General features: G+C 42.0%; 1 protein-coding gene across 3 annotated transcripts in view; it reads left to right on the forward strand.

Moving 5' to 3' along the window:
* DGCR2 (DiGeorge syndrome critical region gene 2) overlaps positions 1-25,703 on the forward strand; it is a 90,169-nt gene that overhangs the window by 16,071 nt on the left and 48,395 nt on the right. For 2 of the 3 annotated variants that reach the window (XM_041728701.1, XM_041728702.1), the window contains exon 2: positions 15,519-15,641. In XM_041728701.1, the coding sequence (XP_041584635.1) occupies positions 15,519-15,641 (123 nt within the window). Of the gene's footprint in view, positions 1-14,121; positions 14,180-15,518; positions 15,642-25,703 lie in introns of those variants that run through there. The other variant, XM_041728703.1, reaches the window with a different exon arrangement.

Below are 25,703 nucleotides of genomic sequence, written 5' to 3' on the forward strand. Positions count from 1 at the left end.
TGACAAACGTATATGGTCCTATAACCAGTCCCACACTGAAAATGCAGAGCATAGTTCCATCACCCCAAAATTGCTTCATGCTGCCACTTTGTAGTCAGCGCCTCTCCCTACCTCCCTACCAGGTTTCTACCTGGCAACCACTGATTTTTTTTTTATGAATTTCAGTTTACAACATTATTATTTTTTTTTATAGATCATGCTTTTGGAGATGTATGTAAGCACTTTGCCTAACCCAGGTTCACAAAGGTTTTATTTTTTTCTGCCAGAAGTTTTAGTATTAGGTTTTACATGTAAGTCTTTGGTCTGTTTTGAGTTAATTTCTATATCCAATGTGAGGTATGGATCCAGATCCAGCTTTTGATATGTGTATGTCCAGTTGTTCCACTACCACTTGAGAGATTCTTTTTTTCCATTGTATTGTCTTTACACCTTTATCAAACATCAATTGGCCACATTTGTATGGGTCTACTTCTGGGCTCTGTATTTTAGTGCTTTGATCTATGTACCTTTACCACAGTTTTGATCCTTTGATCCAAGTTTTATTTTATTTGATTTTAAATATTTTATTTATTTATTCATGAGACATACACACACACACACACACAGACAGAGACACAGGCAGAGGGAGATCTGCCAGGATCACGCCCTGGGCTGAAGGCAGTCCTAAACCACTAAGCCATCAGGGATACCCTGATCAAAGTTTTAAATTTTGAAGTTTATCAGTTTTTTCCTTTTTAAAGATTTTATTTATTTATTCGTGTGTGTGTGTGTGTGTGTGTGTTTGTGTATGAGAGAGAGAGAAGCAGAGACATAGGCAGAGGGAGAAGCAGCCTCCCCACAGGAGCCTGATGAGGGACTCCATCCCGGACTCTGGGATTATGCCCTGAGTCAAAGGCAGATGCTCAATTGCTGAACCATCCAGGCTCCTGTATCAGTTTTTTATTTTTATTTTTTAAAGATTTTATTCATTTATTCATGAAAGACACACAGAGAGAGAGGCAAACAGGCAGAGAGGGAGCAGCAGGCTCCATGCCGGGAGCCCGATGTGGGACTCGATCCCGGGACTCCAGGATCACACCGTGGACTGAAGGCAGGCGCTAAACCTCTGAGCCACCCAGGGATCCCCTCAGTTTTTTTTCTTTTATGGTTACACTTTGTGTTTCTGTGACAACTCTTTGCTGTCCTGAGGTAGTAGAGATCTTCTCCTTCCTTTTTAGACTTTGAGCTCTGTCAAGGCAAAGACCTTGTATTTATCATTCCTCTCTTCTTGCTTGCGTCTAGCATAGTGCCTGGCCCACAGGAGGCACAAGGCTATGCTATATGCTAATAAGTTTGTCTTAAGGATTTAAATAATATATTTGAGGCCTTTGATACACTGGCACAATGAACATACAAGAATCTGATCTTGCTCCAGCTGTTTCTCTTGCAAAGTACTGGTTATACTGTACTATGGTTGTCATCCAAGTGTGGTGTGAGTGGTGAATGAAACAGCAAATGGATGTTACATCAGATGGGAGATAGCTATTATTCCAGCTCTACCCCACCCTCTTGCCCTGGTCTTATTCCCACATTTAAACCCTCCCAAACGGGCAGCCCCGGTGGCTCAGCGGTTTAGTGCCTCCTTCAGCCTGGGGTGTGATCCTGGAGACCCGGGATCAAGTCCCACATCAGGCTCCCTGCATGGAACCTGCTTCTACCTCTACCTTTGTCTCTGCCTCTCTCTGTGTCTTTCATGAATAAATAAATAAAAATTTAAAAAATAAATAAATAAATAAATAAATAAATAAATAAATAAATAAACCCTCCCAAACTCCAACCTCCATAAAATATAGACTGACTGCTGGTTGCTGTTCTTTTCTTCAAAGTGTCATTCATTTAATAGAGATGCTTGGTGAACCTGCCTCTCCTTCCTCTTTCATCTTGTCCAGTCACATCCTTTTCCTTTGGGCCTCCCCCTCCTCTTCTAAGATAACTTACTTCAAGCAGGACCTTCTTCTCCAAACATCTACCCTAAGGAGACGCCAGAAAACAAGTCAAGGCAGATGAGCCAGTGTCCCAGCTGAGGAGTATCTGAGGATAGAAGATATAGTGAGTGATGGTCATTTCATCTCCTGGATGTAGAAAATGCTTGTGACCTATAAAAAATAAATACTGAAGTATGGGCCTTGTCACTTTGTTCTGGTGTCATGGTCTCTTGCATCAACCTTGTGATTCCTTGGCTGATAAGAGAAAGTGGCTTCCCCTGAGCATGGGCAGTGCTCCGCAGCCCTCAGTAGGTGTCACAGCAGAGCTGGGTCCCCTGCCTATATGGGGCAGGTAGGTGACAGGGCAGTAGGAGATGTCCTTGCTCAGACTCCGCATTCAGATGAGTCCCCCCTCCCATGTGGGGGCTGACTGAGAGTGATTCTCAGTGATTCTCCTCCTGCCCCAGGGCTGTTTGGAAATGGGCTTGGTGGTCACAGTGACTGGGAGCAACTGGCATTTGAGAAGGCATATTTAAGAATTTTGGCTTTATTTCAAACCTACAGTATTTTGGTACATTCCTGGGCTTGCAGGTCCCTATCAAGCAGTCAGAGAGTCCTTGTCCCTGAGGGTTTGTATTGCTGACCTCCACAGAGGCACTGTGTTTCATAAGTCCTGTGTTTTCTGTCTTAAAGAGAAAATGGGTCAGAGTTGGAAAGTTTGGATTCAGCCCTCTGAGGAAGGATGGGTTAGCCACGCCCCAAATCAGAATGCAAGGCATCCTGTTGGGGGTGGCTATGATTCCCGACCTGAGTCCTGATTCCCACTTAGCCAAGCTGGCTTTGGGATATAGATCTGGGCAAAAGGTTCTTGTTCTGCTACTGTTGACTTGTGATAGGACATGGAGCAGGTGCGTCAGTCCTTTTGTGAAGTGAGTGAGTTTACTGGATTAGATGTGTTTTCTTTTTTTTAAATTGTTTATTTATTTATTCGTGAGAAACACACAGAGAGAGAGGCAGAGACACAGGCAGAGGGAGAAGCAGGCTCCATGCAGGGAGCCTGACGTGGGACTCAATCCCAGGGCTCCAGGATCACACCCCGGGCCAGAGGTGGCGCTAAACCGCTGAGCCACCCAGGCTGCCCATAGATAGGTTTTCTGGTAAATGTAGCAGTCTCTGGCCTTCCTAATTTAATTTTTTTCTGGTAAAACTAATATACTGTAGTCTTCATGGAACCATACATAGCCCTCTCCCCCCTTGGATACTAGGACCTCATGTGTGCAAATCATGGGGCCAACTGGTCTTTGAGCTCCTTGCAGTGTGACGTTCAGATGTTGTGTCCTTCCTGCTGTAACTCTGATGCCTGCCAGAGCCAAGGGGTGCTCAGGTCTCCCATTAACAGCATCCTTAACTGGGCTTCGCTGCTGAGCTCCACGGCAGACTTGTGTTGTGCAGAAGCCCCTGGTCCCAGCTCCCTGCTCGCATCCTTCCTTTCTCCAGGTGGGTCCCTCAGAGAGCATTTGCTGCTTCAGAGGGCCTCACAGAGTCGTTCCAAAGAGCAGAATACATGAAACTGTTCAGCAACCATGAGTTGCCACATTGTGCCAGGAAGCAGGGAGGGAGGTTACATGCAATCTCATTGATGCCGTGAAGTGACAGCCACTGGCAAAGGGCTGACAGGGTTGCAGGGGGAACCATAGGGACTGCTGAGCCAGGGATCCCAAGAACCTGAATGGAGGGGTCGTTGGGGGAAGGCTGGATAGAGATGCCCTTCACCTCATGAAATGACAAATGGCATTTAGAACACTGTAGAGCAGGGAATGCGTTTATAATATAATCATGGTTTTTTTCTAGAATGATCTCCTGGGAACCATTGTTCTCAATGCCTAGTAATGCTGTCTGCATCTCCTGGTTCTGCCCTCCCAGATCCATTCTCTGTCCTGCTGCTGCTCGTTGTTCTGATGGTCTCCACTGCCTGCAGCATCCAGTCCTGGAGCCATTGGACATCTGTGAGACCAGCTTGGTCTAATCCCATGCTGAGCCCCAGCTAAGCAGAGAGCTTCTTACCTGTGTTGGTGGCACTTATCCAGGCTGTACCCTTGGCCTGTAGCAGATGGCCCTATGGCATCTGGTGGTGCATGTGCTGCCCATCCTGAGGGCTCTTGCAAGCCCCTTATTCTTATCCTCTTACCTGAGGACACAGGTAATTCCACCTCAAAAGGCACTCTTAACAGGTATGCCCTGTGTTTTGTATTTTAGTGATCTGTGTTGTCGACAGTGGGTTTTTGTGCCCTCCTGAGGGTGTCCAGAGCAGACATGGCTGGCCCGCGTTCCAGCCAGGAACACCAAGTTCCCAACATGGTGCTTGACAGCATCCCACAGGAACCATTCTTCCAGACCTGTCCTGTCACTTGCATGGCAGGGCTCAGCCAGTCCTTATTTTCAGATACTCTCCCATCTGCTGCTGGTGTGTAGTGTGGTGCTGGAGAAACATCCCTCTCCCAGCCCTGCCCTGGGTAGTGGGTGGAATGAGACCCAGGGGACAGCATCCTCCAAAGAGAAGCTGTTGCTCTTTCCAGGGAAGAACATCTGGGCCGTCTGACAGAGGATGCGCTGCCCCCTGGGAGTGAGCCTGCGGGGAGACTGGGGCCTCCTAGTGCCTGGAAGAGCGCTCCAGGAAGGCATGGAGGGCTGCATCTGAGGATGCCCCTCTCTCTGCTGTCTGCAGACCATCCGAGTGGGCTGGGGGCCATGGGAGGAGATGGGATAGAGTTCTCTCCTGCGTTTCCTGGCTGGAGATTTTTTATTTCCTGTCCAGCACACATGGACATGTGTGCTACCGCTGTTCCCCATCTTCCTCTATTTCTCTCTGGGCAGATGTTAGGAGAACTCAATTCCAAACAATTAGAGTCTGCATACTACATTTCACACGGTAATTTGAGACAGCTCAGCTTACATAATTTAAAATGAGGCCGAGGCTTGCTGACAAAGAAGAAATTGAATCCAGAGAAAGAATCTGTGAGGCAGAGGCTTCCAAATTTCTGCAGGGCTCGAATTCTCTAATTCCCAAACTTTGCATACTTTAAATAAAGCACTAGTAGCTCTCCAGGTGTGGCTGGGGTCTGAGGGGGCTCTGCGAGGTCAAAATCATTTCATAATAATAGCAAGGAGTCATTTGCCTCTTTCATTCTCTCACCGGAGTGTGCGATAGCATTGCCAGAGGCCACTTGACAAGTGATTGATGGCTAATGGGTTGTGTGCTTGGGATTCTTTCTCCTCCTGTCTCCCTGTTTTTCTCTCTTTTTTAAAGGATTTTTTAAGTTGTGATAAAATCCACATAACATAAAATTTACCACTTTAACCATTTTTAAGTGTATGTTTCACCGGTATTAAGTACTTTGACTCTGCTGTGCCACTGTCAACACCATCCCTCTCCAGAATTCTTTTCATCTTCCAGGACCTAAACTCTGTCCCCATCAAACAGTTCTCCATTCCTCCTCCCCCTAGGCCCTAGTAACCTCTGTGCTCCTTTCTATGTCTGAATTTGACTCCTCTAGGGGACCTCATATACGTGGAATCATACATTATTTGTCCTTTTGTGTCTGGTTTGTTTCACTGAGCATAAAGTCCTCAAGGTCCATCCTCATTATAGCATGTTTCAGAATTTCATTCCTTTTTAGGACCTGATAATATTCCATTGAATAGATATACCACATGTTTATCCATTCATCTGTTGGTAAATGCTTGGGTTGTTTCTACCTCTTGGCTATTGTGAGTAATGTTGCTCTGAGCATCAGTGTATAGGCATCTTCCTGAGTCCCTGTCTTCATTCCTTTTGAACATATAGCTAGGAGTGGAATTTCTGGATCATATGTGTTTTTACCTTTGGAGTGTACATTTGGAACCTGCTACTTATAAAATTTCTGTTTTAATTTCTAATACAGTATATGTTGATAGATATAACCCACATAAACTAAAGTTCTCTGGGGTCCTCAGAAATTTTAAGTGCTTAAAGGGATTTGGCAATAAAAACATGTGAGAACTGCTTAGTGAGAAGTTCTCATTTTGGTTCTGTGGCCTTGCATGTGGTTAGGGCATGGATTATTTTGAAAAGTGTCAGCAATCCCTTGGCTAGGAAGGCCTGCCTGTGTCTCCCATTTGATAGCCAGGAGACAGGCATCATAAGAAAAGGTTTGGGGCAGGACCTTGGCAAAGCCAGTGGTGGGAAGAGGGGGTGACTATTTTTGAGCAACTTTAGATGTGGCAGAAATTATGCTGGATGCTTTACAAAGGGACTTGAGAGGATATTGAGGAAGAAAGGGAAAAGGAATGTTGATTTGCAGCTCGAGTTATGGCAATGAGACTCATCAGAATTGCTGGCTGACTTACCAAGCGACTGACTGTGTGTCGGTCCCCCACCACACAAGGCAAGCTCTGTCATGTCCCGAGTCTACCTGCTTTGTTTACCACTGTGGCCCAGGAAAGTTGCCTGGCACAAAGTGGAGCTTGGTAAATATTTTTTGAATGAGTGATTCACATGTATTAACCAGTGACTTACACATTGGATTGCTGTCAGAAGAGCCCCTATGCTACAGGTGAGTCAGAAAGGGAGAGAACCTTCCCCAGGGCGATGTCAGAGAACTATTGATACTTTGTTATAGACTTCAAGAATAGAGGAAGATCTTTGATGTCAGTTCATCTGACATTAATGAGTCCTCCCCTCACCCTACCTTGTGCTGGGTGTTGGGTATGGAGTGGAGGATAAAGATTTATCCCTATACTTACACTTTAAGACAGCAGGGTTTGGCATAAACTCTGTAGCTGGCTGCTTTATATATATTTTTTATTTTTTTCTAAACATGTTTTTACATGTATCAATGGCTCATTCTATTTAATTGCTGAGTAAGTAGTCCACTGTGTGGCTGTACTGTGATTTGTTTATTCATTCACTTATTTTGGGCATTTGGATTTCCAGCTTTTGGCTGTTATAAATAAAATTACTCTTTTAATGGACATGTAACTTTCATTCCTCTTGGGTAAATACCTGGAATTGGAATGACTGGGTCATATGGGTGTATATTCAGCTTTTACAAACTGTCAAATTGTTTTCCAAAGTAGTACAATTTGATATTCCCACTAGCAATGTAGCAGGGTTCCAGTTACTTCTCATACTTGCCAACACTTGATATCATCATTCTTTTTAATTTTGGCCATTCTAATAAGTATGTAATTGTATCTCATTATGGTTTTAATTTGCATTTCCTTAATGACTAATGTTGAGTGTCTTTTATGTGCTTATGTGCCATCTGTGTGTCTTCTTTGGTTAAATATCCTTTAAAATAGTTTGCCACTTTAAAATTGAGTGGGTTGTTTTTTTGGTATTGAAATTCGAAGGTTCTTTATATATTCTGGACACAGGCCCTTTATCACATATTTAATTTACAAATGTTTTCTCATACTATGTGAGTTGTCTTTTCATTCTCTTAACAGTGTCTTTGGAGAAGAAAAGTTCTCAATTTTGATGAAGTTTATCAACTTCTCTTTTATAGATTGTACTTTGGCTATATGTATCTAAGAAATCTTTGCCTAGCTCGAGGTCACAAAGATTTTTCTCCTATGTTTTCTTTTTTTTTTTTTTTTAAAGATTTTATTTATTTATTCATGAGAGACATACAGAGAGAGAGAGAGGCAGAGACACAGGCACAGGGAGAAGCGGGTTCCATGCAGGGAGCCTGATGGTAGGACTCGATCCCAGGACTCCTGGGTCTCCAGGATCATGCCCTAGGCCAAAGGCAGGCGCTAAACCACTGAGCCACCCAGGGATCCCTCTCCTATGTTTTCTTATAAAAATTTTATAGTTTTAGGTCTCTGATCTATTTTGGGTTAGTTTTTGGTATAAAGAATGGATCCGAATTCTTTCTTTTTTCTTCTTCTCCTTTCTTCTTCTTCCTTTTTTAAAGATTTTATTTATTCATGAGAGACGACACACAGAGAGAGGCAGAGACACAGGGAGAGGGAGAAGCAGGCTCCATGCAGGGAGCCCGATGCAGAACTCGATCTCGGGTCTCCAGGATCACGCCCCGGGCTGAAGGTGGCACTAAACCCCGGGCCACCGTGGCTGCCCTCTTTCTTCTTTCTTTATTTCTTTTTTTTTTTTTTTTAATTTATTTATTCTTGAGAGATAGAAGGAGAGCCAGAGCCAGAGACACAGGCAGAGACAGAGCCAGAGACACAGGCAGAGGGAGAAGCAGGCTCCATGCACCGGGAGCCCGACGTGGGATTCGATCCCGGGTCTCCAGGATCGCGCCCTGGGCCAAAGGCAGGCGCCAAACCGCTGCGCCACCCAGGGATCCCTTCTTTCTTTATTTCTTGATGGATATCTAGTCCCAGGACCATTTGTCGAAAGGATTGTTCTTTCTCCAGGGAATTGCCTTTGTACCTTGGTTGTAAATCATTTTCCCACATATGTGGGCCTATTTCTGGACTCTACCCTGGTTGTGTTGATCTTGATGCCTGTCTTTGATACTTATGGCATACTGTCTTAATTACTGTACCTTTATAATAAGTCTTGAAGGCAAATAGTATATATCTTCCAACTTTGTTTTTCCTTTTCAAAGTTGTTTTTGAGTATTTTAAATCTTTCACATTTTCGGACGCCTGGGTGGCCCAGTGGTTGAGCGCCTGCCTTTGGCTCAGGGTGTGGTCCTGGGGTCCTGGGATTGAGTCCCACATCACGCTCCCCACAGGGAACCTGCTTCTCCCTCTATGTCTCGCCTCTCTGTGTCTCTCATGAGTAAATAAATAAAATCTTTTAAAAAAAAAAAAAAACTTTTTTGGGATCCCTGGGTGGCTCAGCGGTTTAGCACCACCTTCAGCCCAAGGTGTGATCCTAGAGTCCCAGGATCGAGTCCCACATTGGGCTCCCTGCGTGGAGCCTGCTTCTCCCTCTCCCTGTGTCTCTGCCTCTCTCTCTGTGCCTCTCATGAATAAATAAATAAGATCTTTAAAAAAAAAAAAACAAGGGATCCCTGGGTGGCGCAGTGGTTTGGCGCCTGCCTTTGGCCCAGGGCGCGATCCTGGAGACTCGGGATCAAATCCCACGTCAGGCTCCTGGTGCATGGAGCCTGCTTCTCCCTCTGCCTATGTCTCTGCCTCTCTCTCTCTCTCTCTCTCTCTCTCTCTCTGTATGACTATCATAAATAAATAATAAAAAAAATTTAAAAAACAAAACAAAACACATTTTCATTTGAATTTTAAAGTCACTTTGTCAATTTCTACAAAAGGCCTGGTGGCATATTGACTTGGATTGCATTGATGGATGTGGGTAGAACTGTTATCTTTTTTTTTTTTTTTTTTTTTTTAAGATTTATTTATTTGTTAGAGAGAGAGATGTGCGTGGGTGGCTTAGTAGGTTAAGCGTCTGCCTCTGGCTCAGTCATGATCCCAGAGTCCTGGGATCGAGCCCACAGTCGGGCTCCCTACTCATCAGGAAGCCTGCTTCTCTTTCTCCTCGATTGTGCTCTCTTGTTATCTGTGTCTGTTTCTCTCCCAAATAAGTAGATAAATCTTAAAAAAAAAAAAAAAAAAAAAGAGCGAGAGTTTGAGCAGGGGAGGAGCAGAGGGAGAGAGAGAGAGACAGAATTGTCAAGCAGATGCCCCTGCTGAGCAGGGAGCCTCCACCCCCTGCCCCCCTGCAGGGCTCGATCCCAGGACTCTGAGATCATGACCTGAGCTGAAACCAATAATTGGCTGTTAGACCTAATGCCCCTAATGCCACCTGAGTGCCCCTAGAATTGGTATCTTAACAACTTTGGTCTTTTTGATCTATGAGCCTCATGTATTTAGGTCTTTAAAAAGTTTCTCTTATCAGTATTCTGTAATTCTCAGTGTATTAAGACTTGTACATCTGTCATTAGATTTATCCCTAAGTATTTCCTTTTTTTTTTTATGCTGTTGTTAAGGTAATTTTAAATATTTTAATTTCAGGAATGCTTTGTATAGAATTGGTCTTAATTCTTCCTTAAATATGGGTAGAATTTTCCAGTGAAGCTACCTGGGTCTGGAGTTTTCTTTGTGTGGAGGTTTTAACTAAAAATTCAGTTTCTTATATAGTTATAAGGTTATTCAGGTTATTGATGTCTTTTTGAGTGAGTGTTGGTAGTTTGTGCCTTTCAAGGAATTTATTTTATTATTTTTTAAGATTTTATTTATTTATTCATGATAGACACAGAGAGAGAGAGGCAGAGACACAGGCAGAGGGAGGAGCAGGCTCCATGCAGGGAGTCTGACGTGGGACTTGATCCTGGGACTCCAGGATCACGCCCTGGGTGGAAGGCAGGCAGGCGCTTAAACCACTGAGCCACCCAGGCTGCCCCAAGGAATTTATTTTATCTAAGTTGTCAAAATTACTGATATAAAGTTGTTCGTACTATTGCCTTATTATTTTCCCATTCCTTATTATCCTTTTTTAAAATTTATTTTTTATTTATTTTTTCTTATTATCCTTTTTAATGTCTCTACAATTGTAGTGATGACACCCTCTTCTGATAGTGATATTTTGTGTTCTTAATTTTTTTCCTGACTAGTTTGACTAGAGGTTTGTTAATGTTGTTAATCTTCTAGAAAAACAGCTTTTATTTTCATTATTTTTTCTATTCCTGTTTTCTATATTTCCACTCCGATCTTCATTATTTCTTTTCTGCCATTTGCTTTGGGTTTCATTTGCTTTGGTTTTCTAGTTTCTTAAGGAAGAAACTGAGATTCCTGATTTGAGACCTTTCTTTTTCTCTGATAGAGGAGTTTAATGGAGTACATTTGCCTCTGGGAACTGTTTTAGTTGCATTCCACAAATTTTCATCAATTTAAAATGCTTTCTAATTTCCTTTTTCATTTCTTCTTTGACCCGTAGGCTATTTGGAAGTGTGTCAGTTGTTTCCATATAGTCAGGGTATTTTCCAGATCTTTCTGTCACTGACTTTTAATTTAATTCTGTTGTGGCCAAACAATATACTCTGTGTTTTGAGTCATTATAAATTTATTGGCAACTTGTATTATGTCTCATAATGCTATTATGGTAAGTGTTAGATATGTTTATGGAAAGAATATATGTATTCTGCTGATGTTGGCTGGGAGTTCTAGAAATGTTGATTGGTGTTGTTCAGCTTGTCTGTATCCTTGCTGATTTCCTGTCTGCTTCTTCTATCACCTGTTGAGAGGGGATGGAAATTAGTTGTGAATTTGTCTATTAGTTATAGCAATTTGTCTATTAGTTATAGCAGTTTTTCCTTGATATTTTAAAGGTCTGCTATAGATGCATAAACATTTAGCATTACGTTATCTTTTGTCATTGTTAAATGACCTTTATTCCTGGTGATATTTGCTCTGAAGTTTACTTTGTGTAATATTAATTTGGCTACTCCAGCTTTCTTTTGATCAATGTTAGCATGGTATGTCTTTTTCCATTCTTTTATTTTCACCTACATGTATCCTTATATAAAGTGGGTTTCTTTTAGATAATATGTAACTGATACTTTTTTTTAATCTATGTGACAAATTCTGCTTTTAACTGGGGTGTTTTAGATCATCTCATCTGTTTATTGATAAGGGAGAATTAATTAAAATCTGCCATTATAGGGCAGCCCTGGTGGCTCAGCGGTTTAGCGCCACCTACAGCCCACGGAGTGATCCTGGAGACCTGGGATCGAGTCCCATGTCAGGCTCCCTGCATGGAGCCTGCATCTCCCTCTGCCTGTGTCTCTGCCTCACTCTCTCTCCTCTCTGTGTATTCTCATGAATAAATAAATAAAATCTTTATAAATCAATCAATCAATCAATCAATCAATCCTGCCATTTTGTCATTTGTGTTTTTTCTATTCGTGCTGCTTGTTTCGACTTTTTTCTTTCTGTCTTCTTCTGGATTGACTGTTTTTATTCCGTTTTATTGTCTTCATTGGGTTATTTGTTAAAACTCTCATGCTAGCTTTTTGGTATTCATCTTGAACATCCTACAGTTGCCCTTTGCATGACAGACTACATTACTTTCAGCATAAGAGCCTTAAAATAGTGTGCCTCTGCTTCTCCCTTCCCAGCATTTGTGTTCTTTTTTTTTTTTAAGATTTTATTTAACATTTTTTATTTGTGCTGTTCTTGTTAAAGTTCTCCTTCCATGTTTTGAGCCCACAGTATAGGATCCATGTTTTTGCTTCAGATAATTCTGGGTTGAGTATTTTTTGTTTGTTTTCAGAACTTAAAAATGTTACTCCACAATATTCCAGCTTGTATTGTTTCTAATGAGAAATCTGCCATCACATCATGTTTGTTTTCCTTTGGGGAATACCTCTTTTTTTCTCTGGCTAGCCTTAAGATTTTTCTCTTTATCTCTGGCTTTAAGCAATTTGATCGTGACGTACCTTGGAATAGTTTTCTTTCTATTTCTTATGCTTGGAGTTCACTGAGTGACTTAAGTCTGTGGATTTTCATCAAATTGAGAAATTTTTTTTGTCACTGTTTCTTCAAATATTTTGTCTGTCCTCCTGCCCCCGCCCTAAGTCTGTGTATCACACAGCTCACAGTTCATTTTTTTCTAGCCTTCTTTTGGTGTGTTTTAGTTTAGAGTTTCTATTATTGTCTTCTAGTCATTCATCTTTTCCTCTGTGAAACTGAATCTGGTCATCCTGCCTTCCTTGCAGGATGCCTTGCAGGTACCTTGCAGTTTTCATCTCTAGGCATTGGGTTTGCTTCTTTCATAAAATCTTCCATATCTACTGCACACGTTTGATTTTTCCTCTAGCTTCTTGAGCATTTGTGACACAATTTTAACTTTGATGTCTTTGTGTGCTTTATCATTTTTACCTTTTTGAGTCTGTCTTGTCTGAATTTTTTTTCATTTTGGTCATGATTTCCTGTTTCTCTGCATGTCTGGTAATTTTTTTATTGAATGCTAGAGTTTGTGAATTTTGCCTTTTTTGGTTACTGCGTATTTTTGCCTTCCTATAAATATTCTCAAGTTTTGTTTTAGGTGTAACTTGGAAACAATTTGATCCCTTTGGCTCTTTCTTTTTAATTATTGTTAGACTGCATTTAGTCTGGAGTTTCTTTCTCTCCACTAATGAGGTAGGACTCTTCTGAGTACTTGACCCGGTGCCCCACAAGTTATGAGTTTTTCCAGTCTGGCTCCTGAGAACAGGCATTTTGTGGTCTTGCTGAACTTCAATTATCGTTTCCCTGTTGTCCTTTGGTGTGGTTCTCTCCTTAGCCCCGGGTGGTTTCCACTCACACCACACACTGATCAGTACTTTCCTTCATTCGCTGCGGGGGGTCCTCTCTGGATCTCTGGAGTCTTACTTTTGTGCAGCTCTCTCTTCTCCAGGACTCTTTGGAGCTGTCCTGTGAGTGTTACCTGCTTTGATTTCCCCCCAATTTTTAGCTGCATCCACTCACCTCTAAGTTTTCTACACCCCCCTGGAATATATCTCCCTGCTTTGTAGCCTGGAAATGTTCTTTTTTTTTTCTTTTTTTTTCCTGGAAATGTTCTTGATACAGTAAGGCTCACCTCACACGTGCCCTGACTCAGGGGTCACTGTCCTTTGTTGCTTGATGTCAGTTTCTGGAGAATTGGTGTTTTCTTATATTTTATACTTTTTTTTTTACTTCCTTGTTTCAGGTAGGCAGTTAAATATATCCCTATGACTCCATCTTGGTTGGAAGCCTTTATAAAATATACATCATTGTGACTCTTTTGTCTGTGTTCTACATTTAACAAAGGCTTTCCTTCTGGTTAGGTTGATTGATTTACTGCAGTGTGTGGTGGCAGGTGGAGAAGAGCAAACACTGGGTTCATAATTCCTTTCCCTGGCCCTTCTTCCCTTCCCCACCTCAGAGTGGAAGACTCTCAGACATCTGCCTGACCTTGGTGGGGATATGGGTTGTCCCTCCTTGCAGAGCACTCTGAAGAGGCTCTCTAATGAATATGCACAATGGTACTTGATACCCTGCATGACCATCCAGGGGTGGTGGTGAGGGGAGGGCTCAGGCCTAGCTTCCGTGTCCAACCTGGTTTGGTGGGTTCATCTTCCTTGGTTAATTAGAGTGATGATTGGCCCTGGTTACGTAGGCCAATGATGGGACAGGACTCAGCGATGGGAATAGTTTCTTTTTCTTCCTAGATTTCAGTGGAATGATTCTAGGACAAGGAAGACCGCAGAGGGAGCAGCACCACAGTAAGAGAGCTCTGTTTGTTTCATCTTCCTGTGTTTTCAGGATGGTGTGCAGTATGTTTGCCTATGTAGCAGCTGTCACCTCACTTCACAAGTCTGGTTTGTAGGACTGGAGTAAATGTTTTTGCCTGTGTAGGTAATTTAATCTCTCTTAGTCGTCAGTCTCAACTCTGCTGTTGTAGCTTAAAAGCAGCCACAGACAATACATATTTGTGGCTGTGTTCCAATAAAACTTTATTTAAAAAACAAATAGAATGGGACGCCTGAGTGGTCGAGCGTCTGCCTCCAGCTCAGGGTACTGGGATCAAGTTCCACATCAGGCTACCTACAGGGAGCCTGCTTCTTCCTCTGCCTATGTCTCTGCCTCTCTGTGTGTGTGTGTCTCATGAATAAATAAATAAAATCTTTAAAAACAAAAACCAAGTGGGAAGGGCAAGAGTTGGCCTGAGGGCTGTAGTTTGCCATCCCCTGCCTCAGTTCAAGTCCTCACTTTACTGAGTTGATATTTTTGTGTGTTTCCTTCTATTACAGTTGCTTCCAGAAACCATTGCCAGTTTTACCTTGCTTAAAACATAGATCTCATCATGTAACTTACTGACTGAATAACCTCTGGCTCCCTATAACATTCCCAGTAAAGGTCAGAATTATTTTACACTCAAAGCCTCCATAGTCTGACCCTTTTCCTATTTCTGATTGTACCTCCAGTGACTCCCTGTCAGCTCACACACAGTCTATTTGGCAAGTTTTCCTGCCCTCATATTTCTGTAAGCCTTACTTTTTCTGGAATATTTTCTCTCTTCCTATTACATTATGTAAGTCTTTTGAAACCTGCCTTGGGAGCCCTGTTTACATCCCACCTTCTTTAAGGATTCTGGAGCCCCTCAGGTGCAGGCAGTTTCTCCTTCCTTCATGCTTTTTGAGCACTACTGTTCTTGTGCCCTCCTGATTTGCTCTTGGTCAGAAATATGTGTGTGTGTGTGTGTGTGTGTGTGTCTTCCTTGTTGACCCAGAATCCCTCCGGAGGTGAGAGGTGTGCCCTCTTGTGACCTTTGTAGTCTAGCACAGAGTCCCACTCAGAGCAGAAATGTGTCAGGTGTGTGTCTGAGGTGTGGCACATAAAGATCCATGTCTGGGGGTGCATTGCTCTGGGGACTCGTGTACCTGTGGGCACAGCTCTTGGCTTCCCCTTGGGGCCTGTGTGCAGGCCCCTGAGGAGGTGGGCTGAGCTCCTGGGCTGAGCTCCTGGCCGCGGAGGCAGGACCAGGCAATGGTAGGCCTGGCTGTCCCAGGTCTCCACTGCTGCTGCCGCTTCTCAATGGCCTCTTGCCCTTTGGTTCCACAGAGCTGCGGTGCAACCCTGGGCAGTTTGCCTGTCGCAGCGGCGCCATCCAGTGCATCCCCCTGCCCTGGCAGTGTGACGGCTGGGTGACTTGTGAGGATGAGAGCGACGAAGCCGACTGTCCAGGTGAGTGTGTCAGGCAGGCGGCCACCCGACGCCCTGCCTCTCCATCACAGCTGCATTGATTGTGCTTCCAAGTGGTGGGGGTGGGGTGGCATCGGCTGTAGCCTGTGCTCTATCCACTCACTGGAAGCTTATGTTGAGCTGACCCCTTCCCTTCTCTCTTTCTCTTCCTATCTCTTTAAAAATAAATCCCAACACAGGCAGATCCCAGAACTTAAAAGGTGGCAAGGTCAGGCAAGAGGGATGCTAGGGACACCACATTTTGGGAGGCATGCTGGCCCAAGAGCAGTGCCCATGAAGCATGGTGCCCTCTTGCCTCCTCCTTGCCTGGCTTTGGGTGCCTTTTGAGACCTGGCTACAATCCTGACATGGGTTGTTCAGACTGGCTTTGGCTTTGCCAAATGCATCCTGTTCACTCAGTCCCTTGTATTTTTTCAGTTGGAAGTTTTCTCCTGACAACACATGGGCTCCTCAAGATATGTGCCAATGCCACAGAAAGTCTAAATTGTTGGTTCTCTACTTGGTTTCTGCCCTAGCATCCTCAGGGAGTATAACACACCCCAAGAGTAATGGTGTTCACTACATCCCTGGTATCCCTGCATCCATGATGCATCCCATCATGCATATGTGTGGGACCCAGGTAGTACCAATAAAGCCCCTAAGAAGATGTGTCTTATTCTACCTTGAGAACCTCCAATCTAATATAACTCTTCAGCCTGGCATTTAAATTTCTTAACATTCTGGTTTGGTTCTACTTTGCCAACCTGATTTACTGCTATTTTCCCTTTAGTGGTTCATCTGGGCTGTTTCCTGTGCCCACCCATGAAGAATTTTCTAGCCACATGCTTCATTCATGCCTTTCTCTTTTTCTGGGATCCTTTTGTTCTGTTTCCATGTGGACAGATCCTGCTTGTCCTTCAAGGCTTGACTCAGATAATACCACAGCAAGATGGCATCTCTGGGCCCTCTGGGTGGAGATTGGCTTCTTCCAGCACCTATTCCCTCTCTCTGACAGCATCTAGAGCCACTGGTAATTCTCACCATTACCTGTGCCCATGTTTGATCTCTCCTTCCAGACTGTGAGTTCTCTGAAGACAGACCTGTCCTCTCTCTAAGCATGGCCTGACCTAGAATGGAAGTCCCTTTTTAACATTCAGAAAATGAAAGGAATGTTGTAATTCCTGTAGGTCAGGTACTGAAGAAAAACCAGCTAACTCAAACCATAGGATCAGGTCAGGTATCAAATACAAGGTGACAATTGAGCTTAGGATGGTTTTTTGAAAGGTGTTCCAAAATAAGGAACAAAGGTGGTCTGGTCAGATAGTTTGCCTGAAAAGACAGCCTTTAGAGGAAATCCCAGTTTTCCCTTGAGCCTATTCATTGGATTGTGCATGTCTCTGGTTGACATGCTTGCCTTTCCAAATGAATTTGAATGGTGGTAGCTGGACAGAAGGTTCTGGGAGCTGTGTCTGGGAGCCCACCTGCTCCTTCCTTAGGTCACAGCCCAGAGAACATAAACTATCCAGTGCTTGGGATGCTGATGCTCCATGTTCTGTCAGCTGTTGAGGACCAGTGGTTGTGACTGGGAGCTTTGCTGGGTCAGACTTAATGAGATGAGGCTTCATATCCAGCCTTCTAGAGAATATTCTGAACAAACCAAAAGACTCTTGGCTTCCTTTAAAGTGGAAGCACAACTTATTTGCTGCTCTCAAAGTGCCTTTCGGCTTAGCTTTTAAGATTGTATGTAACTGTTCTGTAGATATATACTGAAAACAATGGTAGGCACTCTAGTTCATCTAGTTCATCTCTCCATCTCCTGTGGACTTGATAAAAAGACAGGAACCTGATAAAGGCAGGGACTAGATTTGATTTCTCTTTTGGGTCACATGGTCTGGCACAGAGGGTCACAAGTCTGCCTAGCACAAGTGTTGATTTGAGATTACAGAAGTTGCTATATTTTCTCCCCAGACAGAGAAATAAAGTCTTTCCAACAGGAGCCCAGAGTTCTGAGTGGATAGTGTACTCCAAGCCCTAGCCACTGAGGGCATGATGACCATGGCCATGTGTGGAAGCTCATGGATCCCTGATAGGCCAGGGAGGATTTGAGGAGTGGGGTGGGAGGGCTGAGGTGCTGTCAGACCTCCTGGCTCATTCCTGGCTTCCCCTTGTGTTTGGTACTGTTTCTGTCCCATGGTGTAGTGCCACATCAGGAGGCAGGTGGGTGATAAACTTTCATTTCTGATTGTTCTTAAAGTTGGGATTCTGAGAAATGTGTTATCAAAATATACAAAGAATAATGTAATATTGTTTCTCACTTCCCTGAATCAATCAATAGTTGCTGAAATGTCATATTTTCTTGTTTATTTTTTTAAGTTAATTTTTAAAAGGCATCATGAATATATCAAATCCTTGTTAACATTCCCCCCCTTCCAAAAAAAGAAGAAAAGCCTTTGTGTGTGGACAGGGAGTTAGCTGATAACTACCTTTACCATTGCCTTCCTGCATATGGAGAGTTTAACTAATTTGTGGATAGCCCTGGCCATGCTTTGTCATGTTTTTGAATATGGGCTTCAGGATTTTTGGAGGGACCATACAAGATTATGGCATTGTCCTGCTGAAAGCCTGCTAAAATTACAGTAAAAGAGCATAAAAGATATAAAGCCATGGTAAAAGAGTATAAAAGACAGCAAATGGGAGAAGATGAAACAGACCAGTAATTTCAGCATGTTTTTGGAATATAGGAAATGGATGGTGTACTAGATATAGTCAGGGCATTCAATACATTGCCTGCATTTCAGGGGCTGGAAGGCTGGAGCTGTCTCATTCAGAACCCCCTGGCAGCGGGCTTTGGCTTCGTTTAGCCCAGGAGATCCTTGCCATGAAGTTTGGAAGGTAGAAGGGAGGTGGACTCCTTCCTCCTCTGGCAGTGGTGTGGGTGCCTGGGCTTAGATTGAGGTGAGTGAGTACAGGGGCCTCCACAGCCTCCTCTGACCAGCCTTCGTGGGGCTGCAGAGCAACTGTGATTAGCAGAGGTTTTCTGCAGTTTCCTATACTGTGGACGGCTTTCTGACTCCGACTACAACTGCAGAAGTGAAATGGAAGGCTAGAGTTCGCTCACTTTTGTGCACACTCTAGCCTCTTCAATTGTTCTGAAAGTACTTAATGTCCTGTATTAAACTCCACTGTTTTTGAAATACCTAGCATGACATCTGTTCTTCTGACCATTTTTGATGTAAATGGGGACTAACATAAGATACATAAAATTTTTTAATGGAGAAAAATGTACAACTTTATTAAGAGGTATTAAGGAAGATTTGAATAAGTAGAGACAGGATATTCTTTGCTAGGAAGACTGAATATGGTAAAGTGGCGTGTTCTTAAATTGATCTATGGAGTCAGTGCATCTCCAGAGGGTTTTTGGGAAATGTGGCAAGTCAGTTTTGAGATGTTTGGAAGAATAAAGTCCTGATATGGTATGACACTTTGAAGGGGAGTAAGCTATGAGCAATTGCCTTACCCAGTTCAAGACTTATGGTTTTTTGTTTTTGTATTCTTTTTTAAAGATTTTATTTATTTATCCATGAGAGACACAGAGAGAGAGGGAGAAGCAGGCTTCATGCAGGAGCCAGATATGGGACTCGATCCCAGGATCCCGGAATCATACCCTGGGCCGAAGGCAGATGTTCAACCACTGAGCCACCCGGGCGTCCCAAGGCTTATGTTTTTGTTGCTCAGCGAAGCACAGATTGGCCTGTGCAACAGAAAAGCTGCCAGAAACAGACCCAAGAGGGACTCCTGGTTGAGTGTCTGCCAAAGGCTCCCCGCAGAGAGTCTGCTTCTCCCTCTGCCTGTGTCTCTGCCTCTCTCTCTGTGCATCTTATGAATAAATAAATAAAAACCTTATAAAAAAAAAAAAAGAAAGGAACAGACCCAAGAAACAGTACATGACACAGGTAGAAATACAAATACATACCACTAGGCAGAAGATAGGTTCTTCAGTCATAGTGTTGTGACAGTTGGGAAGGAGTGATACACAGAACAATCAGCTTCAGGTTAATTGCAGAAAAACTGTAGAACACAATCCAGGAGAATACCTTTATGACCTTGATAGGAAAGTGTTTATTTTTTTTTTCAAGTCACCAAAAAAATCACTCTAAAATAAAAATAACTAGTTTACTAGATTAAAATTAAGATCTTCCCTTTATCAAAAGGTACTTATAAAGAATGTGAATAGCCACGCCACATAGTGGAAATATTTTTACAACACGTATAGCCCATAAAGGGTTATAGTTCGGGATCCCTGGGTGGCGCAGCGGTTTAGCGCCTGCCTTTGGCCCAGGGCGCGATCCTGGAGACCCGGGATCGAATCCCACGTCGGGCTTACGGCATGGAGCCTGCTTCTCCCTCTGCCTGTGTCTCTGCCTCTCTCTCTCTCTCTCTGTGTGACTATCATAAATAAATTTAAAAAAATTTTAAAAAAAAGGGTTATAGTTCAGCATATATGAAGAACTCCTACACATGAACAAAAGAAACAAGGCATGTCACAAAAAAATTAATAAGAACAGTGGTTAAACATATAAAAAGATACTCAACCTTATTAGTATTCCAAGGCAATGGTGAGATTCCACTTTACAGTTGTTTAGATTGGCAAAATTAAGATATCTGATAAAACCAAGTGTTGAAGAGGATGTGAGTGACTTGGAAATCTTATCTGCTGCTGGTGAGGAGGATAATTGGTGCACCTGCTTTGGAAAACTGGAATTAACTTGTAAAGTTGAACATTCTCATTCTCATATTCTGTGATCCAAGATTTGTGTTTGGGGGAATCCTAGAGAAATTCTTGCAGCACTCATCATGCTAATAAACATCTTGGAAACAACCCAGAAGTTTATGTTCACATGATGGCATATTATGGATCGACAACAGTGAGTGAATAGTAGGTTCTTGCAAAACATCAGTGGATCTTAAAGGCAGCATGTAGGTGACAAAGGCAAATAACCAAAAAGTATATACAGCACAATAAAGACAAGCAAAAGTGACCCTTGTTTTTTTTTCTTTTTAAAGATTTTATTTATTTATTCATAGAGACACAGAGAGAGAGGCAGAGACACAGGCAGAGGGAGAAGCAGGCTCCATGCAGAGAGCCTGACGTGGGACTCGATCCAGGGTCTCCAGGATCACGCCCTGGGCCGCAGGCGGCACTAAACCCTTGTGCCACTGGGGCTGCCCTGACCCTTGTTTTATGTGTAGGTACATACATGTGTGTTAAACTAAAAAAAGACAAAATGATGATACACAAAATTTGGTCTCCTAGTTCCTCCCTGTTGGGGATACAGAGGAATAAGACCAGGAGAAACAACCCTACGGCTGATGTTTGGGTTCTGAAGTAGGGTGGGGATTGGGGTGGAGGACTCACAACTATGTTTTATTATTAGGCTTTATTTCTTACATATGTTCTTTCAAATACGTCAGATATTATGTAGGCTTTTTGTTTTCCTTCAAGAAAACCCAGTGGGAGGAGAGTAAACTTAGCATACCAGAGAAACTGTAAGTGTGAACCTGCTTTAGAGAGAGATGATTAGGAAATGAGCCGGTTTGACAAGCAGTACCACTGAAAGGCTTGGTGCTCTAAATACTAAGGCTGGTGGGCATGTTGCATGGGAATGGATTGTGGGTTGGTGGGATTCTCGTCCACCACCTGTCTGCCTTCCTCACTGCATGTAGCTAAATGAGTCTTTCTCCCAGCAGCAGGCATGAACTTTATTTTGTAGACAACACTGCCCTGTATAGTAGCCATGAGTCACATGTGGCTATTGAGCACTTGAAATGTAGCCATTTTGAACAAGGATGGACTACAAGTGTAAAGTACAGGTCAAATATCAGACTTAGTACAAAAAAAGACTTGAGAAGACCTTAAGCCTTTGCCCCCACAGTGGTCCCAAGGCTCAGAACAAACTCTGCTAACTAGTGAATCTCTTCAACACAGAACCAGTCCACAAAGATGGGGGAAGGTGGCTGTTTATTCAGATGATTAATTGTCAACAACAAAATCACAAGGCATACAAAGGAACAGGAAAACATGGCCCATTTAAAGGAATAAGATAAAGTGTCAGAAACTATCTTTGAGGAAGCAGACATTGAACGTATTAGACAGATGTTTTAAAACTGTCTTAAATGTGCTCAGAGAGCTAAAGGAAAACAGACAACTAAAGGAAATCAGGGTAACAGTATATGAACAAAATGAGAACACCAACAAAGAGAAAGAAATTATAAAGAAAAACAAATACTGTAATTGAATTGAAAAATCAACCAGAAGTGTTTGGATAGTAGCCTCCACTGGTCAGAAGAAAGACTAAGTGAACTTAGAGAACATTTGAAGTTATTGAGTCTTTGGAACAGATGAACAAAGAAAAGTCAGTAGAGCCTCGGGGACTTAGAGGATCACAATAGCTATCAACAATAGCAGAATACATTTTTTTTTCCTCCAGTGCACATAATCATATTCTCCAGGAAAAAATGTGTGTTAGGCCACAAAAGAAGTCATTAAATTTAGAAGATTGAAATTATACAATGTATGTTTTCCAATTACAATGGAATAAAACTAGAAATCAACAGTTGAAGGAAAATGGGAAAATTCACAAATACATGGAAATTCAATAACATACTCTTAAATAGTCAATGTCAAAAAGAAGTCACAAAGGAAACTAGAAAATATCAAGACTAATGAAAATGAAAAAAAAAAGACTAATGAAAATGGAAACACAACATAGCAGAACTAATGGGATGCAATGAAAACAGTGCTAGGGAAACGTATAGCTGTAAATGTTATGTTAAAAAAAAGAGGGATGTGTGGGTGGCTCAGTGGTTGAGTGCCTGCCCTAGGCCCAGGGCATGATCCTGGGGTCCCGGCATCAAGTTCCACATTGGGCTCCCTGCATAGAGCCTGCTTCTCTCTCTGCCTGTGTCTCTTCCTCTCTCTCTCTCTCATGAATAAATAGATAAAGTCTTAAAAAAAAAAAAAAAAGATCCCAAGTCGTCAACTTGACTTTAAGCATTAAGGAACTAGGCAAAGAAGAATGAACTAAACCCAAAGCTAGCAGAAGCAAGAAAATAAAGGTTAGAACAGAGATAAATTATAGAAAAACAACAGAAGGAAAATCTGTGGATAGACAAAATTGACAAAACTTTAGCTAGAATGACTAAAGAGAGAACACCCAAATAACTGAAAGAAGAAATGGAAGTTAGGACATTACCAATTTTACAGAAATAAAAAGGATTATGAGAGTACTCTGAAGAATTGTATGCCAACAAATTGGATGACCTAGATGAAATAGAAAATTCCCAGCAACAAGCTTCCAGAAGAAAATTACAGATCAATATCCCATGAACTTTGATGCAAAAATTCTTAGCAAAGTACTAGCAAACAAAATCTAACAGCACATTAAGATGATTATATACTATAACCAAATGGATTTACTCTTGGAATGCAAGGATGGTTCAACAAACTAACTCAATGTAATACACCAACCACAGTAACAGAATGTAGAGGAGGAAACCACATGTTCATCTCAATACAGAAAAAGTATTTGGCAAAATTAACCACTCTTTCATGATAAAAATACTCAACAAGCTAGGAATAGAAGGGAACTACCTGGAAATAATAAAGACTATATATGACATACCTACAGCTGACGTCCTACTCAGTGGTTAAGACTGAAAGCTTTTCCTCTAAGATCAAGAACAGGACAAGGATTCCACCACTTCTGTTCAATATGGTATTGGAAATTAGTTCTAGCCAAAGCAATTAGACCAGAAAATAAAGGCATCAGAATTGGGAAGGAAGAAGTAAAATTACCTCTGTTCACAGGTAGTATGATATATGTAGAAAATCCTAAAGATTACACACACACAACTATTGGAACTAAAAAAATTTCAGCAAAGTTTAAGGACACGAAATCAACACACAAAAATCATTTATGTTTCTATACACTAACAGTGAACAAACCGAGAAGGAAATGAAGGTTTACAATAGCATCAAAAAGTATAAAACGCTTAGGAATAAATTTAAGGAAGTGAAAGACTCTAGTACACTGAAAACTATAAAACACTGCTGAAAGGATTTAAAGAAGATACAGGTAAATGGAAAGACCTCCTATGTTTGCAGACTGGAAGATTTAGAAAGCCATCAGTACTACGCAAGCAATCTACAGATATAATACAATCCCTATAAAAATGCCAGAAACCATTTTTGCCAAAATAGGAAACTCCATTCTAAAATTCATTTGGCCAAAACATTCTTGGAAAAGAACAAAGTTGGAAATCTCATACTCTGATTATATATTAAATATATATAATATATTATATATATTAATATATATATAATATATATATTATATATTATATATATATATTTAAAGACTCTACCCATTTATTCATGAGAGACACAGAGAGAGAGGCAGAGATACAAGCAGAGGGAGAAGCAGATTCCCTGCAAGGAGCCCAAAGCGGGAGTAGATCCTGGATCCTGGGATCACGCCCTGAGCCAGAGGCAGATGGTCAGCCACTGAGCCACCGAGGCGTCCCATCATACTCTGATTTTAAAACTTGCTACAGGGATCCCTGGGTGGCGCAGCAGTTTGGTACCTGCCTTTGGCCCAGGGCGTGATCCTGGAGACCCGGGATCGAATCCCACATCGGGCTCCCGGTGCATGGAGCCTGCTTCTCCCTCTGCCTGTGTCTCTGCCCCCCCCCCCATGACTATCATAAATAAATAAATTTTTAAAAAAATTTAAAACTTGCTACAAAGCTACAATAATCAAGACAGTGTGGATCTGGTGTAAAGAAAGATACATAAGCCAATGGAATAGAATAGAGAACCCAGAAATAAACCTTCATATGTATGATCAATTTTCCACAGGGGTATTATTGTTCAATGGGTGACGGAAGAGCAGTATTCTCAAAAATTGGTGCGGGGAAAACTGGTCAGCCACATGCAAAAATTAATTACTTCACTTAGTGTGCAAAAATTAATTCGATGTGGTTCAAAATACTGAAGAGCTAAAGAGCTAAAACTGTAAAACTCATAGGAGAAAAGTTTTATGACATTGGGCTGGCAAAGATCTCTTACACGTGGCACCCATAACAAACAACAAAGAAAAAATATAAATTGAGCTACGTCAAAATTTAAAACTGCATTAAAGGAAGACATTCAACAGATAAAAAGGCAGCCTAAGGATTGGGAGAAAATATTTGCAAATTATATATCTGATGAAGGACTAATATTCAGAATGAATATATATATGTATCAACTACAACTCAACAACAACAAAACATCTGATTAAAAAATTGGCATAGGACTTGGCATTTCTCCAGAGAAGATATACAAATGGCCAAGTACATGAAAATGTACTCAATATCACTAATCATTAGGAAAGTGCAAATCAAAACCACCACAAGACACTACCTTAACAACAATTAGGATGGCTGCTATCAAAACAAGTGCTGATGTAGAGATGATGGTGGGGACCTGGAGACGTTGGATTGCTTTTGCACAATTGGTGAGAATGTGAAATAGTGCAGTCACTGTGGAAAACAATATTGTGGTTCCTCGAAAAATTAAAAATAGAACTACCATAGGATCCAGTAATTCCACTTCTGCATGTATACTTAAAAGAATTGAAAGCAGGGTCTTTGACCCATGTCCTTAATTAAAAATGGTTAAAATTTTATGTGTTTTCCTGCAATGAAAAATATATACATATTCAGATGGTCTATTTTTTGAACATGAACAGAACGCTGTGAAAAGGAACAATTGAGCAAGAAGGAGCTCTTATCCATTAAAAAAAAGTCCAGAAAATCCAATATCTGATTAGTAAAAGTTCTTTTTATTTTTTTAGATTTATTTGAGAGAGAGAGAGCAGGAGGAGAGGCAGAGAGGGAGAAAGAGAATCCCAAGCAGATTCCCTGCTGAGTGTAGAGCCTAAGGCGGGCTTGATCTCATGACCTTGAGATCATCACCCCAGCAGAAATCAAGACTCATGGCTAACTGACTGAGCCACCAGCCCC

This window comes from Vulpes lagopus, chromosome 14, assembly GCF_018345385.1.
Source record: "Vulpes lagopus strain Blue_001 chromosome 14, ASM1834538v1, whole genome shotgun sequence".
Taxonomy (NCBI): Eukaryota; Metazoa; Chordata; class Mammalia; order Carnivora; family Canidae; genus Vulpes; species Vulpes lagopus.